The following is a 17,202-nucleotide window of genomic DNA, read 5'->3' on the forward strand; positions in this document are numbered from 1 at the left end:
AACAAACCAAAAAAAAGCAAGCATTTTTAATCTTACAGTTCCATACCTTGAAAAGTACAGTAGTGTAGTACAATAGCTGGGCATATTTGCATCTTTGAAAGTTTTTATATAGGGAACTTACTGTGATCTTGTTTCAAAAAGCTGGGGAAGTATGGGTCATAGGGATGATGCATTGCGTCAATAAATTGTGTACATGATAAACATCGTAAAGTTCGCTCTCTTTTTAATATTACAAGAGGGATCCTATCCCATGGAAGAACACTTTGCTTAGCTTTGTTTGCACAACTTCAGGCCCTAAAGGGTTAACCGTCTGCTCCCTCTGGTGGACTTCCCAGGAGCCCCTGCCACTGCTCACCCTGCGGGTGTTTAAATGACCCACTCCGTGTGTCTGCCAGGGTCTGAGTCCCACGTCACAGAGCAGGAACTCAGAAAGGATCCTGGTGCTGGCAAGAAGCCTGAGCTGGTGTCCCCTTCCTGCAGGGCTGTCTGTGGAGACAGTCATGCTCAGGGGGCATTTCCTTTCCAGAATGCACCATTCTCAGGCAAGCCTGAAGCAGACACCTGCGTTTCCATTTGAGCCGCAAGTGTCCTTTTAGGGCTATGTCAGCTTTAGGAAGTATGTGGTGCCTTGCCCTTGGCCCACACCTGAGTTGTCAGCTGCCCCCACCCCCTGTCCAACCCCACCGCTAATAGCAGCACTTCTGGCCCCGCAGCCCCAGGTCTGGGGTTGGGTAAGCATTTCCCAACCCTTTATCTGTCCCTCCCCCTCAGATTCACGTGTCTCTCTGCATGAATCCCATAGACTTGTAGCAGGTTCTCACACTCAGCCTTTAAATATCCTTGCCAGATGATATGGTGAGTTTAGAAGCACAGTCCCCTGTTTCAGGAAGGAGAGGCCCTTCCTGAAAGGCAGCTGCTTTCAAGCCAGCCAGGAGCTCAACTTGGACCCACCCTGAGGTTGGAGGTCCCTGGTTCCCAGGAGGGCCCCCTGCTCGCTGCATGTGGAGAGACACCACCCCTATGACCAGTCTGAGCACACTTGGCATGCAGGCACCTAGTCCTTCCTGGGAGCACAGGGCCCACCGGGCACTGACCTACTTGCTGGCCCTCCTGATGCCAGGCCCTGTGCTGAGCCCTGGGAGGAGACTCGGCTCTGACCAGGTAGAAGGTCACAGTGCAGACACCGAGGCAGGGGAGAGAGACAGCTACAGAGAGGCCGGCAAGCCAGTGCTGGAGGTGCAACAGCCAAGTCTGTTGGAAGCAAGTGGGGGAGTCAAGAGAGGCTCCCAGGAGAGTCAGCATTCCCCCTGGTATGGCCTAGAAGTATCTCAGGGCGGCCCTAACAAGAAATGAAGGGATGCCACCCCCTGCCCCAGCGACTAGAGCCTTTAGCTCTGTGCCTCTGTCTGGTCTCCACTTACCGAACGCTGGGCTCTGAAGTGCAAATGGAGGTGGAACACAGGAAGGACAGAGCCAGGGGCTGAGGCTGCCACACAACTCTGACCAAGAGCAGGACTGCACAAACGGGGCTCCAGGCTAAGCAGCCACTGTTACAGCTGCCATGCAGCTAGCTTACTTCGGATGATGATAATATTGTAATAATTATGATAGCAGCTCACTCACACCACATACTGACTTTGTGCTCAATGCTTTACACACTTGAATTTATTTAAAGCTCATGGAGGGCTTCCCAGGTGGTGCTAGTGGTTAAAGAACTCACCCGTTGGCCAGTGCAGGAGACATAAGAAAAACAAGTTCGATCCCTGAGTTGGTAAGATCCCCTGGAATAGGAAATGACAACCCGCTCCAGTTTTCTTGCCTGGGAAGTCCCATGGACAGAGGAGCCTGGCAGACTACAGTCCATAGGGTCACAAAGAGTGAGGCACGACTTAGCGACTGAGCATGCACACACATACATATGCCTTCTGAGATGGCCCGCACCCTGTCTGTGAAGTGTGTCTCTCTAAAAAGGTCTACTTCTTACCTATCAGAAAAGAAAGAAATGTCTCTAGACGTTACCTCCAGAATGGCGGGTAAGGGCAAAATCACCCATGCCTGAGAACCACTGAGCTAAACCCAACCACTTAGGACCTCTGAATGAGACTTCAGGTAAACCTTGAGTCTTAATGCACTTTCCAAATCAAATGAATCTCACCAAAATTATTAGTTAGCAAAAGCTGAAAAGAGAACATTGAGTGCCAATAATTTTTTAAGGAAGTTGTCATCCCCTTTGTCTACAGTCTAGAAATTGACAAGCTCCCCAAGATTCTGACTCTTGCTGTGAAAGCCCACCCAGTCGGCCCAGATGGTAGCAACCTACTCGTATATTCTGTTTGGAATCCCTGGGCTGGCAGGTGGCCCAGGCATCCAGCCAGGGGATGTAGCAGCCTAGGTCTTACGCAGGCAGCCCACAGAACACAAGAAGCACGGCATGGCTGGAACCCATGCTTAAGGTTTGCAGTCACACACGTGGTTTTCGGATCGATGAAGCAACACTGGGGCTTCTTCCAGAAAGAGGCTTGTAGGTACATATCCTGGGGGCAGGCCACAAACATGCCCTGTTTATGGTCTGTGGTACTGGTCAGTCGGGGCCAGGGTTTAGTCTAAGACCCCACAGGGCTCTATCATCCTGGGGAGGTTATGTTGTAGTTATTACTCATTCTTTAATCAGAGAGGTCACTGATGCAGCTCAGAAAAAAGTGTCAGGAGCAGAGACTGCATGGAGGGCTTTCCCCTTTAACTGTCCCACCACATGACGGGTGAGGTCATCTTCTAGATTGTCGGTGGATATAACTTCCTCCAGGAAGATGCAGATTGGCTTAAGTCTCACAGCCCTGTCCTTCCAATTGCCTGTGCTTCCCTTATAAGCAGTCTTAACAGTTTCAATTGGGCTTCACTGCTGGTTCAGCAATACAGAATCCACCTGCCATGCAGGAGACCTGGATTCAATCCCTGAGTTGGGAAGATCCCCTGGAGAAGGAAATGGCAGCCCACTCCAGTATTCTTGCCTGGGAAATCCCATGGACAGAGGAGACTGGTGGGCTACAGTCCATGGGGTTGCAAAGAGTCAGACATGACTGAGCAACTAAACAAACAACAATTCCAATTGCCTAGTTACTCATCTGTCTTTCTCAATGAATTGGACCATTGCAACCCACTGTATCCCCAGCCACTGCTCAGTGTCGGGTACATAGCATTCACTATGAAAACTATTTATCAAATCAATGCACGTGGGCTTCAGCATCAGACAGATCTCGGTTCAAACCCTGGCTCTGGTATTCATAAGCTAAATGAGTTGGGCACATTTCCTGACATCTTTGAGCCCCAGTGTCTTCATCTGAAAAATGTGGAAGATGGACTCATCTCTTAGCGTCAGAGTGAAGAAGAAATTAAAGAATGTCTAAAAAGTATCCCGAGGGATGCCTAGCACCTAGTCAGTACTCCAAAAATACCAAGCCCTTTCCCTGCTTCCTTAGCTAGCTTATGCGGTTTCTAAAGCAAACCAGTTCTTCCCTGGTGGTCCAGTGGTTAAGACTCCACATGCCCAGTGCAGGGAGCATGGGATTGATCCCTGATTGAGGAGCTAAGATCTTCTATGCCACACAGCAGGGTCATAAATAAATAGGCATACCCTGTAACAGTATTAACTATTTAGTTATCATGTTGCATTTACATCCCTATAAAAATAAATAAATGAATAAAGCAATCCAGTTCATTAATTTTTTTTTCTATTGCACGCAGTTAAGAAAAGCACTTCCCTTCCCAGAAGTTTAAGAATTTTTGTTCTGAAATTTTGTCTTGTTCATGAATACAACCACCCCCAGACACAAGTTGGGGAAGCTAGCCTTCCTCTAATTCTCCCCCTCCACCCCCCTCCCCTGGCTCTGGCTGTCACCAAGGAAGACTGATGAGAAGATGGGTATTAGCTTCATTATAAATTGGTGATATCCAGGAAGCCTCCAGTGGGAATAGAAGTGAAAGTGTATAGAGCATTCTTATTTCTTCCTCCTTTGCTCCTCTTTCCTTCCTTCATTCTTGCCTTCAGCAGATACTTTGTAAAATTTACTTGGCTGTGTGGGATCTTAGTTGTGGCATGTAGGATCTAGTTCCCTGACCAGGGATTGAACCTGGACCCCCTGCATTGGGAATGCAGACTCTTAGCCACTGGACCACCAGGGAAATCCCAGCAGATACTTCTGCTTTATTCCAGGCACTGTACTCAGTGAAGCCTGGAACAGACGTTTTAATAGATAAGGTCCCTGGCCTTAAGTTACTCACATCTGGGGATGAGTCATCTTAGCGTGAAGGGCACCGTCCTGAGAGACAGCACAAGTGCCACAGGCCAACTGAGGAGAGAGCATGGAGTCAGTCGTTCAAGGTCACATTCGATCAGGTCTCGGAGTACAGGTAGAATCCTGCAGGCGCAGAGCAGGGGGAGGACGCACACGCCAGAGAGAACACAGGTACAGCGACACCAAGCCAGTCATCCCTGAATACATGAGGACAACCCTCATGGTCTGCCCCAGCCCCACCTTCAGCAGAGGTGCCTGTGTCCATCCATCCTCTGTCCCAGCAGCAGATGGCCCAGCTCGTGCTCAACCTCAGGGCCTCCAGGACGGGGTGGGTATCTGACCAGTGGGGCTTCCATCACTGCTCCAGCTGGGGCTGCTGCACATTTTTAAGCATTTTATTTACTTATTTATTTATTGCTATGCCGTGTCTTTGTTGCCACATGTGGGCTTTCTCTAGTTGGAGCAAGCAGGGGCTACTCTTTGGTTGCAATGCACAGGGTTCTCATTGCAGTGGCTTCTCTTGTCTTGGAGCACAGTCTCTAATGTGCACGGGCTTCAGTGGTTATGGCCCTGTGGCATGGGGGATCTTCCCAGACCAGGGATCAAACCCAGTTCCCCTGCACTGGCAGGCAGGTTCTTAACCACTGGACACCCAGGGAAGTCCTATGCATTTAATATTGCTACAGTTTTGAACCAGGACTGTTCTAGATTGTTCTATTCACAAATCATGGCAACCCACTCCAGTGTTCTTGCCTGGGAGATCCTATGGACAGAGGAGCCTGGCAGGCTACAGTTCATGGGGTCACCAGAGTCGGACACGACTTAGCAACTAAACCACCACCATTCCCAAACCGGGCCAGGGGACATGATTCTATGAAAAAGTTGTCCCTGGCCCATGGAATATCGTGAGAGAGTGTTCGGGAAAGGCATTTCAGCAAAGCCAGATGCATTTGTTTAAACAACAAAATCCTGTATGCACAGTAGATTTAACTCCTTCTTGTGTGCAATCAGGAATTGTATCCTTACCTGAGTTTCTGGATCCCTTTACCAACTGTGATCACGCAGAGCTTGAAAGGTGCCGTGGTGAACCATTCAAGGGAGTATATGTTTTATTAAAGCCCTTCATGTCTCAGGCAGTAGGTGAGATGTGAGAGAGAAAGGGATTGACTCTTCCCTTTGAACACCATCTAAACTACCACCCAAGATGAACCCAGTGCCCACTTATCAGGTGGGGAGTGGGGTCGCCTGTGGTCAGAACAACTGTTGAAGAACAAGTAGGGCCAAGATGGGACCTGTTCTGCTCTATAGAGCTGGACAGTGAGCCTGTCACCTCCAAAATGTCATTGAATGGTTTGGAACAAGGAAAAGTGCCTGCAGTTTTTAATATGCCTTAGGATAAACCAACCCTGGTAGACTTAAAAATATTCACAACCTGAAAGTTGAGAATTATGTTTTATTTGATGGGACTGGGCTTCCCTGATGGTTCAGTGATAAAGAATCCTCCTGGCAATGCAGGAGACCAGGGTTGGATCCCTGGGTTGAGAAGATCCCCTAGAGTAGGAAATGGCAACGCACTCCAGTATTCTTGCCTGGAAAATTCCATGGACAGAGGAGCCTAGCAGGTTACAGTCCATGGGGTTGCAAAGAGTCAGACATGACTGAGCATGCACAGGATTTAGGACTTCAAGCCTGTGAGGCAGCATTTCAAGTAACCCTTAGAGAACTGGTCAGAGGAGGTGAGGGGAGAAGCCAGGTGATATAGAAGTTTTGCAACAAAGGGCAGGTAGTCTGAACATCAAAAGATTATTGTTAAAGAAGACCAGATAGCCAGGTTAAGGAATTTAGCACTTTTCCATGTATGGGAAGATACAAGAGTCTGGGCTCACTGAAATCATTCCTTTGATGTACACCTCACCTATCTGGGGCCAGTATCCTATGTTTTCACATCCTGAGTTTCCTCAAGGCTCCCAGTAGGGAGTGGCTGCAGACTGATGGCTGCTGGATGGCAGGTATTCTTTTCTTCCTCGGTTCCCTCAGGGCTCACCAGCTCCCCATCCATGGTGTCTGCAATTGCTGATGATTGTGACATCCTTGTTTACATATATGGCAGGAAATATTCCCTTTCTCGCCCCCTTGGGTTAATCTTTAAAATGTTTTAGGCAAAATTCTGCTCTTTTTTTCTAAGTTTTGTTTTTCCACCAGGTATTTTTTGTAAATTGTGGACAGAGCAAGGTCGCTCTTGTTCACAAATTTATCTGGCAATTCCCACAAAGAGACCTATCTCCTTGTCTAAGCTGTACCCAAATGCCTTACCTCTCAAACTAGTGGTGCTGAGAAACACTCTGCTAAAGAGACGGGCAGAAAGAGCCATGGCTCTTGGCCCCCGTGGAAGGACCTTCATGGAATGCCATGTGTGGCTTCAGCTGAGTTACCCAGAAGGCAGTGAGGCTGGTGGAGGTCAAGTTTTGCTGAGTGAGGCTCTTCTACTGGCAGGACAGGGTTCCTTTAAAGAGCAGCCTGTGAGCTGGGGTATCTGGAGTGGCAGAGACTGCATATCCATTCTCCTGCACATCTAGGAGATGGCTTCTCGGCCACAGACATGCCTCCAGCAGTGATCCTGAAGGACTGAGGGCTGTAAGACTTTACCCTGGCAGATGCGCTCGGGGAGAACCACCCTCACTGCCCAGTACCCGCACCATCTGGCAGAGAGCTCCTGTTTCTCTTTCACCCATCCAGCCCTCGGGTGCCAAACCAGCTTCTTATCTGTCAGCCAGCATGAGGCAGAGGGGGACAGCGGGCTCAGCCCGCTCTGGATGGAGTGCGGGGGTCCTCTGGGCTGTAGTGGTTCTTGGGTCTCCTGAAGTCATGGGCTGGGTTTTAAAGGAAGTGTCCTCTATGTCGGATCTTTCAGCTGAGAGCGGACAGAGTAGCGGGCAGTTCCAAGGGCGGCCCTCGGAAGTTTGGTCGCAGTGGCAAAGCCAGCACCACGGACAGCAGAGCGGTGAGCCGCACTCCCACCAGCAGCCCGGTCAGACTGAAGTGTTCCAGGTAAATCAGCGAGCACCGCCTTCTCGTAGGTACCCGCGCCTTCTCTCTGCTTCCTTTCCCCCTCGGTCTCTGCCTCCCTGCTGTAGCACCGACTGCTGATAGAGATTGTGAGTTCTGGCCCCTCCCGGGAAGGTCATAGCCCCAACTCCAGGGGCTCCAGGAGGAGAAAGAGGCGAGGCTCCCTTCTTGAGCCCCAGGCACGTATTGCTGATTGAAGCTGCCTGGGTGCCTTGCAACTCCTCCGTTGTTTGATCCAGCTGTCCTCAACCGTTTTGGCACCAGCAACCAGTTTTGTGGAAGACAGTTTTTCCACAGATAGTGGGAGGGGATGGTTTCGGAATGATTTAAGTGCATTACATTTATTGTGCATTTTATTTCTATTGTTATTACATCAGCTCCACCTCAGATCATCAGGCTTTGGATACCAGAGATTGGGGACCCCTGGTTTGAGCCATTCCCTAAGTGTGCAGCAGTAACAGATATCGCTGGCATACCACAGTGCAGGACTCGGCCCCCTTGGGTGTCAGAGCCCCACTTTCAGCCAGGAAAGTTCTCACTGGGAAGAGGCTCCAAGTGGGGGTGTGTCCCGTCCACCCTACCAGGTCTTCATGAGGGAGAAACACCTGATAACAAGAGCCCCAAGTGCCTTCTGTCACATTCCAGAGCCTGCCCCACAAGGCGTGGCTGGAGCAGGGCTCACCTGGGACCCACAGGACTACAAAGCTCTCATGGGAGAGCTCTCCATTTACCCCACCCTCACCCCAAGCTGGGGCTTCCCTAGTGGCTCAGTGGAAAAGAATTCGCCTGCCAATGCAAGAGACGCGAGTTTGATCCCTGGGTCAGGAAGATCTCTTGGAGGAGGAAATGGCAACCCACTCCGGTATTCTTGCCTGGGAAATGCCGTGGACAGAGGAGCCTGGCGGGCCACAGTCCATGGGGTCACAAAGAGCTGAACATGACTTAGTGACTGAACAGCAGCAACGCCTCAAGCTCCTTTCCCACCAGTTCAAGCAGCACCTTCACAGGCAAAGCTGTAGAACCCAGGTCCCCAAAGAGACAAAATCCTTTTATACTTGCAGAGAGGTGCCTCACCCAGGCCCTCACCTGACCACCCCTGACCCATGATGACTATCCCCCCTTCCTCCATCCGTCATGCTGAGCCCTGGCCCCTCCTTATGCCTCACAGTCACCATTTAAGCAGATTTCCCTAACCTGGCTCTTCATGGTAACGATGCTAAAAAGAATTTTTGGTCAAATACATTTGTGAGACATGATTAAACAGTTATTCAGTTTCTTTTTTAAAAAATTAGAATATAATTGCTTTACAATGTTGTGTTAATTTCTGCTGTACAACAAAGTGAATCCGCCATGTTTACATGTTTACATGTACTCTCCTTCCTCTTGAGCCTCCCTCCCACCCTGCCATCCCACTGCTTTAGGTTCATCACAGAGCTGAGCTTCCTGCGCTATATGGCAGCTTCCCAATAGCCCTCTGTTTTACACGTGGTGGTATATATAGGTCAATGCTGCTGTCTCAGTTTGTCCCACCTTCTCCTTCCCTTGCTCTGCCCACTCGTCTATTCTCTACATCTGCATCTCTATTCCTGCCCTGCAGATAGGTTCATCTGTATGACTACAGGACTTAACAGAGCCTTTATGTACTAATGATGACTGAGGGTTTACAGAAGGGCAGCAAAGTACACCTCGTTTCCCAAACTCATTTGTCCGCAGAATTCTTTTCTCCCAGAGTGTCTCGTGGGCCAAGAATTGGACACAGCACACTTTGGGGAAATTGCCATAAAGAATTGAAATATAGCTCTGCCCATTTTCTGGATGGGTAGTCTGAGTCCCAGAGAACTTGAAGGACTCGTGAAAGGTGAAGTCTAACCCCACAGGGATTTGGCCTTGTCCTCGATGTACACGGTGAAGACAGCCCACTCAGTTCTCCTTACACGTAGCCCTCCTGCCCTTCCCTGCATCGCAGTGCTGTCGTATCTTGATTGTCGGTTGTGTATATAACTTGCTTGGTACCAAACTGGTACCAGTGGGCCTCTTGTGCACCCTGTGTCCTGGCTAGGCTTTAAACAGACAGAGCTTCCTGCTGCAATGACATCTCCCAGGACAGCAAAGCTACCCAGGGTCTCAGACATTGGAGGAACCCAGCAGAGCATCTGTCAGATGGTGGGGCGGTGGGGAGGGTACGTGTTCCCAGGCTGCCCTGTTGGAGAGATGCCGTGAGGGTGGCGGGCAGGCTGGGCTCCTGGGATGTGCCACTGCCCAGGAGAATGAGGGATGAGCCGACTCCCTGCGCTCTTTTCCTCTCTCCTGCAGGACATGCTGCCCATGCCCGGAGATCCAACCCAGGGGACCGGCAACTATAACATTGAAGATTTTGCCGACCTGGGCATGTTCCCGCCGTTTTCGGAGTAGCTGCGGGCAAAGCCAGGCTTCACAGAGCAGTGTCCCCCCTGCTGTGACGTCGACGCCATCGTGAACGGGGGCCCCCCTTGCCCTGCTTGTCCTGTGGCAGGACCCCCCCAGCAGAAGACACCTCATTTCCCCCCGCCCCCGCCGTGTTCCCCCTGCCACTGTCGCATTGCTCAGCTTCTAACCCTCAGCAGTGGCTGCTCCGCCACCAAACAGGAGCCTGGTAGACGTCAGGGGTGGGTTTATTTATTGTATTTTACTTGTGTGTGCTTGGGAGGCCGACCCATTGGGTTCCTAAAATCTGGTTGTGAATAATCTCCTATCGGACAATTTGTGTCTATGTAAAGTTCACTTACAGCCCAGAGAGCCCAAGCGGCATGCCCAGGCCTGCCCTGGAAGCTGGAATCTGGTTTCTCCTGGCTTCTAACTTCTGTGTCCGCATGGGGCTCAGGGAGTAGTGGGGAGAGAGGGCACAAAGCCTGTGTTCTCAGAGCTGGAGGTGAGCAGCCGAGGACCCCCAGGTGGACGCCGGCTCCTCTGTCTCCTGGCTCAGCCGCATCTGTCCGTCCATCCATGTTGCCATGAGGCGTGTACTTTGTGCCACGTAATGTGAATCCTTGTCCTGAAGGATGTGCTGTGCCCATGTCTGTCGTGTGTGGCAAGAACGAGAGTCTAGAATCCAGGGTGTGTGGTGGAGGTGGAGCCCCGGCCAAGCTGAGGAGGACACCCTGACCAGAGGGAGCCAGGCCTGGGGCCTGGGTTCCAGGCAGACAGGCTGAACTGAGCAGGCGGGCACTTGACGGCGACCCCAGGAGTCCCGGCCCAGAGCTGCTTGCTCTGCTAGGTCAGTTCTTCAGTCCAGGCAGGGGACAGCGGCTTCTCAGGAGGGGCAGAGGGCGGGTCTTCGAGGGAGAGGACTTGGGCTCCAGTTCTGGTTTTGCCACCCCCACCCCAGGTTGTCTCAAGACAGAGTGAGAGCTGACTTCTAGAAGCTTGCCTGGCTAACTTCTGAGCCCCTGGTCCCTGGCTTGTTGTTTCTCTCAGATCTGAGATGATTCCCCATTTTTACTTACCTCCACTCCATCCCGTGCCCTTTACAGTAAGGAAGGAAACTCCTGTGTCCTCTTCTTTTCCCAATGGTCCCCCTCCTGTCCTGCCTCCCCATCCCATCAGCTCACCGACACCCATAGGGAGACAGGCTACCTACCTGTGGCCACCTCGCGGCAGGCAGAGGAGCCCATGCCCCCTGCAGGCGCCTGGCTCAGAACAATCCTTGTACCCCTCCTCCTGGGGTTCTGAGGGGCCCGGCGGAGTGGAGTCGCTTCTGGGCTACCTGAGCCAGGAGTGAGCCCCATCTGCAGGAAGGAGCCACGTGGAGAGTGTTTGCTCTCATCCTCTGAAAACTGCATCAACCCCAGCGCTGGCCAGCATCCAGAGCGGATGGGCGTTCATTCTGGCCTGGGAAGCTCCAGCTGTTAAAGTCCAGCATTGTTCACGAGCTTACCCTTGGCTGGTAGCCAGCTTTGTGTGATCCCAGGTCATGGGCTCTAAATTAAAACTGACCTGACAGTTTCTAGAGTGGTTTTTAATCTTCGTGTATATAGTGGCGATTGGATTTGGGGTTTAGACGCACGGATGTCATTTTTAACCTTTAGAAGCCTTTTGGTTCCTGGGATAATGGCAGGTGGCTGAACGTCCCCCGACCCTGACAGAACCAAGACCCAGAAGGGGCCTCCCCTGGGTGTGCCCCGCTCCTGGGGTCACCTCTGCCCCCCCCTGCAGCCTTGAACTTGTCCCAGACGGTAGACTTAATTATTTCCCAAGAAGACACCAAAATAGCTTTTGGATCAAAGAATGGGTTCTTGGTGAAATGAAAACAGACTTCTTGTGACTTTGAGTCTATAAATTTGAGTTTGAGGGGGGAGGTATGTTTGTCTCTTCTGGTTTTGGAGGGAGTTTGGGGGTTTTCTAAGGTGCACACACTGATTGGCATGCTGACTGGGAGCCTGCCACCCACCCGGGCTGTACTGGGTGCTGAGGGGATGCAGGACAGAGGAGAACAGTCTTGCTCCCAGGACCTTTCATCTACTTACACAATGTCTAGGATGAGGACCTCTCAGTTCTTAGTCCTAGTAGGCAAGGATTCGTGAGCAAATGAAAGCCAGATGTAATGGAGAGCATCATAACTAAACAGCCTCAACCTGACTTCCCTCGTGGTCCAGTGGTTAAGACTCTGAGCTTCCACTTCTGGGGCCTGAGTTCGATCCCTGGTCAGGGAACTAAGATCCTACACATAGCACAGTGTGGCCAAAAAGAAAATAAATAAGTAAGCCCACCTCCCCTCCCAGCTGTGTCCCAGGAGCCCTGGAGGGGTGTGTGGCTGCAGTGTGACTGGCAGTTTGAGTTTTCTGTTTTCTGTATTCCCCATTCCACACTTTGATTGTGAGTGTTAGAAGCACCATGTGGCCACTCAGAAAACAGGGAGCACCCAGAGGACCACATGTCTGAGGGATGCTTTCTGCCCACCCCCCCACAAACACACACGAGGAATTTTGAGACAAATGAGCATTAAAGTCCTGGAGAGCCTAGTAATGCCAGTTTGTAGAAGCCTTGATCCTGCCCAGCCAGGAGACCAGGATGCCCATGGACCCTGCGTCAGCGTGGCCTTCAGCTCAACTTCCTTTCCTATTGGAGATGGACAAAAAGCTGGATTGGGAAGGGGAACAACACTAGGACTTTGGCTCCAGGACTCTCTTCCTCATTCACACCTCATCTTGCATCTCCCAGGCCTTCCAGTGGCTTCCTTTGGCTGAGCAAGCAGAAGGCTCTCCCCTCAAAAAAGCCATGTGGTGGCTGCCTGAACCATTGGTGAGCACACAGACACAGCCACGCTGAGGCTTGGCCAAGGCTGGGTTAGTGACTGTGACAGTGGCTACAGGGGTTCTAGAACATTCTGCCTGTATATGCCTCCTACTGGCTTCATCTCTAGTTTTGGTTTCAGGGAGCAACAGAGCCATCACAGACACCCACATTCTTCTCTGCTTCCCAGTTGATCAAATTCACCCTTTTGTTGTTTCGTGAATACCTGTTGCAATGAGAATACTGATAGTTGATGGGACTGACGTTGAAGAGCATGACTCTCCTGAGTCCATAAGAGACTCTGTCCCCCAGACCAGCCACCCTTGACACTGTCAGTGCTGTGACCAGGCTCAGTCTAGAGATGAGTCAGGCCCCAGGGAAATGACCGTGTTCCCTTCCCTCTACGTCAGCCCCTGGACTAGCAGATGAGCCCTGAATCTCTACCCCCGCCCCCCCCCACAACCTACCTGCTCCCTAACATTTATGACATAAGCAGGACCATGCTGGTCACTTAACAGCAGTAGCCAGTCATGAGTCAGGGTGGAAATGCTCCTTCTTTTACTGGGAAGTATGGGTTTGATCATTAAGTTGCTGTGTCCTGACTTGCCAGGGACAACCCAACTTGTCCATTCAGCCCTCTCTCCTGGCCAGATCTTCATCTTGGGTATGAAGGGATCTGACTGTCCTTTTCCTCGCTGCCTGTGGGCTGGGGCAGCTTGAGAGGCATCATGCTGGAATACCGGCACCTCTTCATGCATAGGTAGGTGTGCCTGGGTCTTGGGGCCAAAGACCGTGGAGTGGTGACCATGTGGAGGTGGAAAAAGGGAGGTTTTTCCACCTTTTATGGGAACAAGGCAGCCTGCTTCCGGTTAACAATCTCATTTTTCTCCAAAAACAAGATAATTCCCAGATGAGCTTCAGAGGACAGTTTCAGCACTTAATCGTTTCTCTTTTAACCTTTCTTCTTATGAATGTGAACCGTGCTGTGGATAAATCATTTGTATTTCTTGAACGTTCTCTATGACTAACAGTTACTAAGTCAGTTGTGTATATGTGTAACTAATGGAACTGCCTTTTAAAATTTCATTACAATAAAAATGACTTTGCTCTGAACACTGAATAGCCCAGGCCAGCTTTGTCACTGAAGAATTTATAGAACCTGCTCTTGAAGTTGGGTAGATGCTCTCATATTACTCTTCCTAAGGGCTGTGTTTTGTTGTCCCCAGAAAAGGGTGTAGAAAGCATGTATGCTAAAGAGTGACTGTCAGGGGATCTGGGTACATAAAATTTTAAAAGAAGCTAATAACTCTCAGCTTTGTGTGTTAGGCAAGGCTCTCTGGAAGGCTCTTTGCAAATGCTATTTTTGTGACCATTATTAACCTCTGCGATGTGGATATTACTCCTGGTTTATAGATTCAGATATTGGGACTCAGAGAAGTTAAGTGACTTATCTAAGAACACAAAAGGTTGATCTTAGGTCTCATTACAAAACCTTGTATCTGTTGTACTCTTCAAACATTCATTTCTTTCTTAAATTCTCCCAGGGACTTTCCTGGAAGTCCAGTGGTGGTCCCATGTTTAAGACTTCACCTTACAATGCAAGGGGTGCAGGTTCCATCCCTGGTTAGGGAACTAAGATCCCACATGCCTTGTGGCCAAAAAATCAAAACATGAACTAGCAAGTATTGTAAAAAATTCAATAAAAACTTTTTTAAATGGCCTACATTTTTCTTTTAAAAGAAGATGTGGGATTGGCATAGAGAAAACTAGATTAGTAGAATACCATAAAGAATCTGAAAGTATGCACATGTTCAGAAAGGAGAATATTTGGTATGTGCACCTCTGAAGCAAGCCAAAGCTGTTATTTACAAGAGTCAGCATTACAAATCATGGGACCAGACAGACTTCCAATAAATGGTGCCAGGGAAAAGCACATGGGGAAAAGAAGTAAGTGTACCCTTATCTTACACAATGTACAAAAGATAAATTCCCCGCAGATGAAAACATCTGAGTGTTGACAAGCAATAGATGTAAAATCTTTAGAAAAAATCTAGGAAAATATATTGATGAAATCAGTTAGCGAAGGAGATTTTAAACCAGGCAAAAAGACCACAAACTATACAGAAATTTTTAAAAGTTCTGTTTGAAAAAAAAAAAAAAAAAAGTTTTGTTTGAGGTCACTAAAACATAATCAGCTTAAAGAAATGGACAAGACAACCAATAAACTGGTAGAAATATTTGCAATGTATGTACCTAACGAAGTGGTATTCACATCATTGAGAGAGACTATTCTGAATATAAGGAGTCATAAAAGTCAATAAGAAAAATACAACTCAATAGATAAGTGGCCAGAGGCTTCCCTGTTGGTCCAGTTGTAAGACATTGCCTTCCAGTGCAGGGATTACAGGTTCAATCCTTGGTCCAGGAGCTCACTTCCCTAGAAACCGAAACATAAAACAGAAACAAGATTGTAACAAATTCAATAAAGACTTTAAAAATGGTCCGCATCAAAAAAACAAAAAGAATTGTTTTTAATAGATAAATGATCAGAGTTTGAATTGCCAGTTCATAGAAACTCAGTGGCATTAGATGTTGAGAAAAGACTGAACCTCACTAGTAATGAAGGGAAATGCAAAATTAAAGCAAGATAAGGTCTATCACTCAGATGTTCCAGGTCTGATAACTCAATTGTTATGACCATATGGGGAAACAGGACAGACACTCTGGGAAGGGTACACAATATCCTGACATATCAAAGATGTACAAACCCTATGACTCAGTGAATCCAAGTGTCTGTCCTAGGAAACCTCCCACATGTGTGAGACAAGGCAGGTAAAAGGAGATCTACTGCATTGCTTGTTGCAGTGAAAAACTGGGAACCTGCCTAAGCATCCTTTATTAAAGAAATGAATCAACTGATTGATGTAGGCCCACAACATTTGTGTGCTGCACTTAAAATGATTTTGTAGATGTGTGCGCACCTTCTAAAAACATACTATTACATTTAAAAGATAGTACATATTTTATAACTCAGGGCAATTACGTATTGTGTTTCTGCATAAATAGATATGCAGCAAACATTTTTTAGAAAGAATCTCCTAAATGGATAGGTACAACTGTGAATAGAGAGAGAAAGAGTGGACAGAGTGACTTGTGTGGTTGAATTCCTTAAAGCAGATTAAGGCAGAGGAAAGAAAGAGGTGTTGATTGAAAATAAAAAGAAATATATGGTATTTGTTTTTCTCTTTTTGTGTTTTTCTCTTTCTGTTTTCTCTTACTTCACTCTGTGTGACAGTCTGTAAGTCCATGCATGTCTCTACAAATGATCCAGTTTTGTTCCTTTTAATGGCTGAGTGATACTTCATTGTGTATATGTGCCACATCTTCTTTATCCATTCATCTGGAGAAAAAGTATCTGAAGCAGTTATGGCAAAATGTTAAACAGCTATTTCATCTTGGTGATGAGCATATGGTATACTTTTCTCAAATTTGCTGCATAGTAGAAAAAGTGTTAGTCACTCAGTCATGTCCAACTCTATGTGTCCCAATAGACTGTAGCCCACCAGGCTCCTCTGTTCTTTGGATTTCCCAGGCAAGAATACTGGAGTGGGTTGCCATTTCCTTCTCCACAGATCTTCCTGACCCAGGAATGTTCCATTGCATTGATATAAAATTCTGTGTGCATTTATATTCATTAAAGATGAAACTCTAGTAACCTATCTCCACATGATAGAATCTCAAGTGAATTTACCTTTTATGTAATAAAAATATATATATATTTATTTGCTTACTTGAGTGCACCCGATCTTAGTTGCAGCATCTAGTTCCCTGAAAAGGGAATTGAAGCTGGTCCCCCTGTGTTGGGAGCTCAGAGTCTAAGCCACTGGACCACCAGGGAAGTCCCTATCCTTGTAATTTTTAATGTTATTTGTTTTATGAAGAATGTATACTACTTATAAAGTCTTGAAAAATAATGAAAAGCAAATCATCTGTCAGAATAAGAAAATAAATGACTTAGCCACACTACCTTGAAATCGTTGGATCCCTTGTCGAGGAACTAAGATCCTGCATGCCACATAGCGAGGCCAAATAAATAATTTGTTTGAACCTTGAAACTTTGAACTTAAAAAGGAAAAAAAGAAAGAGCCATGGCTGGACACAGCTATGCCAGACCAGGCAGTGCAGGAATTGCCAGGTAAGTTCAGAGGAGAAGAAATAGTGAAAAAAGCCCAAACAATTGCCAGGACATGGCTTCACCTGCACCCTCCCTTTATTCCTCCCCAAGCAGTAGACAACTAGATAAAAATACACTCTCATCATAGATAGAGCAATAGTAATTCTTTTCCTGATGTTACTAATGATGTACACTCATTATTTTTAAGAGTGTAGCATATAGAAAAGCATGAAGAATAAAAGTATTCTGATTCAGGTTATTGATGAGGGGCCCAATGAACAGTGAAAGGCAATGGGGATGAAGCACAGGGATGTGGAAGCGTGAGGCTGCTCAGGTTGGGAGGGGGAATAAAGCAGGAAGAATCGGCCAGGTTCTCACGGTGCTCCCTCCATTTCCAAGAGC

At 48.3% G+C, this 17,202-nt stretch overlaps 1 protein-coding gene and 1 non-coding gene across 5 annotated transcripts in view; one reads left to right on the top strand and one right to left on the bottom strand.

Annotated features, from left to right (window-relative positions):
* The window catches only part of ARNT2 (aryl hydrocarbon receptor nuclear translocator 2), a 196,068-nt gene extending 180,278 nt beyond the window's left edge, over positions 1-15,790 (top strand). For all 4 annotated transcript variants that reach the window (XM_070358423.1, XM_070358426.1, XM_070358424.1 and 1 more), the window contains exons 18-19: positions 7,204-7,340; positions 9,672-15,790. In XM_070358423.1, coding sequence (XP_070214524.1) covers positions 7,204-7,340; positions 9,672-9,770 — 236 coding nt within the window. In that variant the 3' untranslated portion in view covers positions 9,771-15,790. The remainder of the gene's footprint in view (positions 1-7,203; positions 7,341-9,671) is intronic.
* TRNAG-CCC (transfer RNA glycine (anticodon CCC)) lies at positions 4,107-4,179 on the bottom strand. Its single transcript has one exon. It is a non-coding gene; the product is annotated as a tRNA-Gly (tRNA).
* Positions 15,791-17,202: the final 1,412 nt, after the last annotated feature.

Source organism: Bos mutus, chromosome 21, assembly GCF_027580195.1.
Source record: "Bos mutus isolate GX-2022 chromosome 21, NWIPB_WYAK_1.1, whole genome shotgun sequence".
Lineage (NCBI taxonomy): Eukaryota > Metazoa > Chordata > Mammalia > Artiodactyla > Bovidae > Bos > Bos mutus.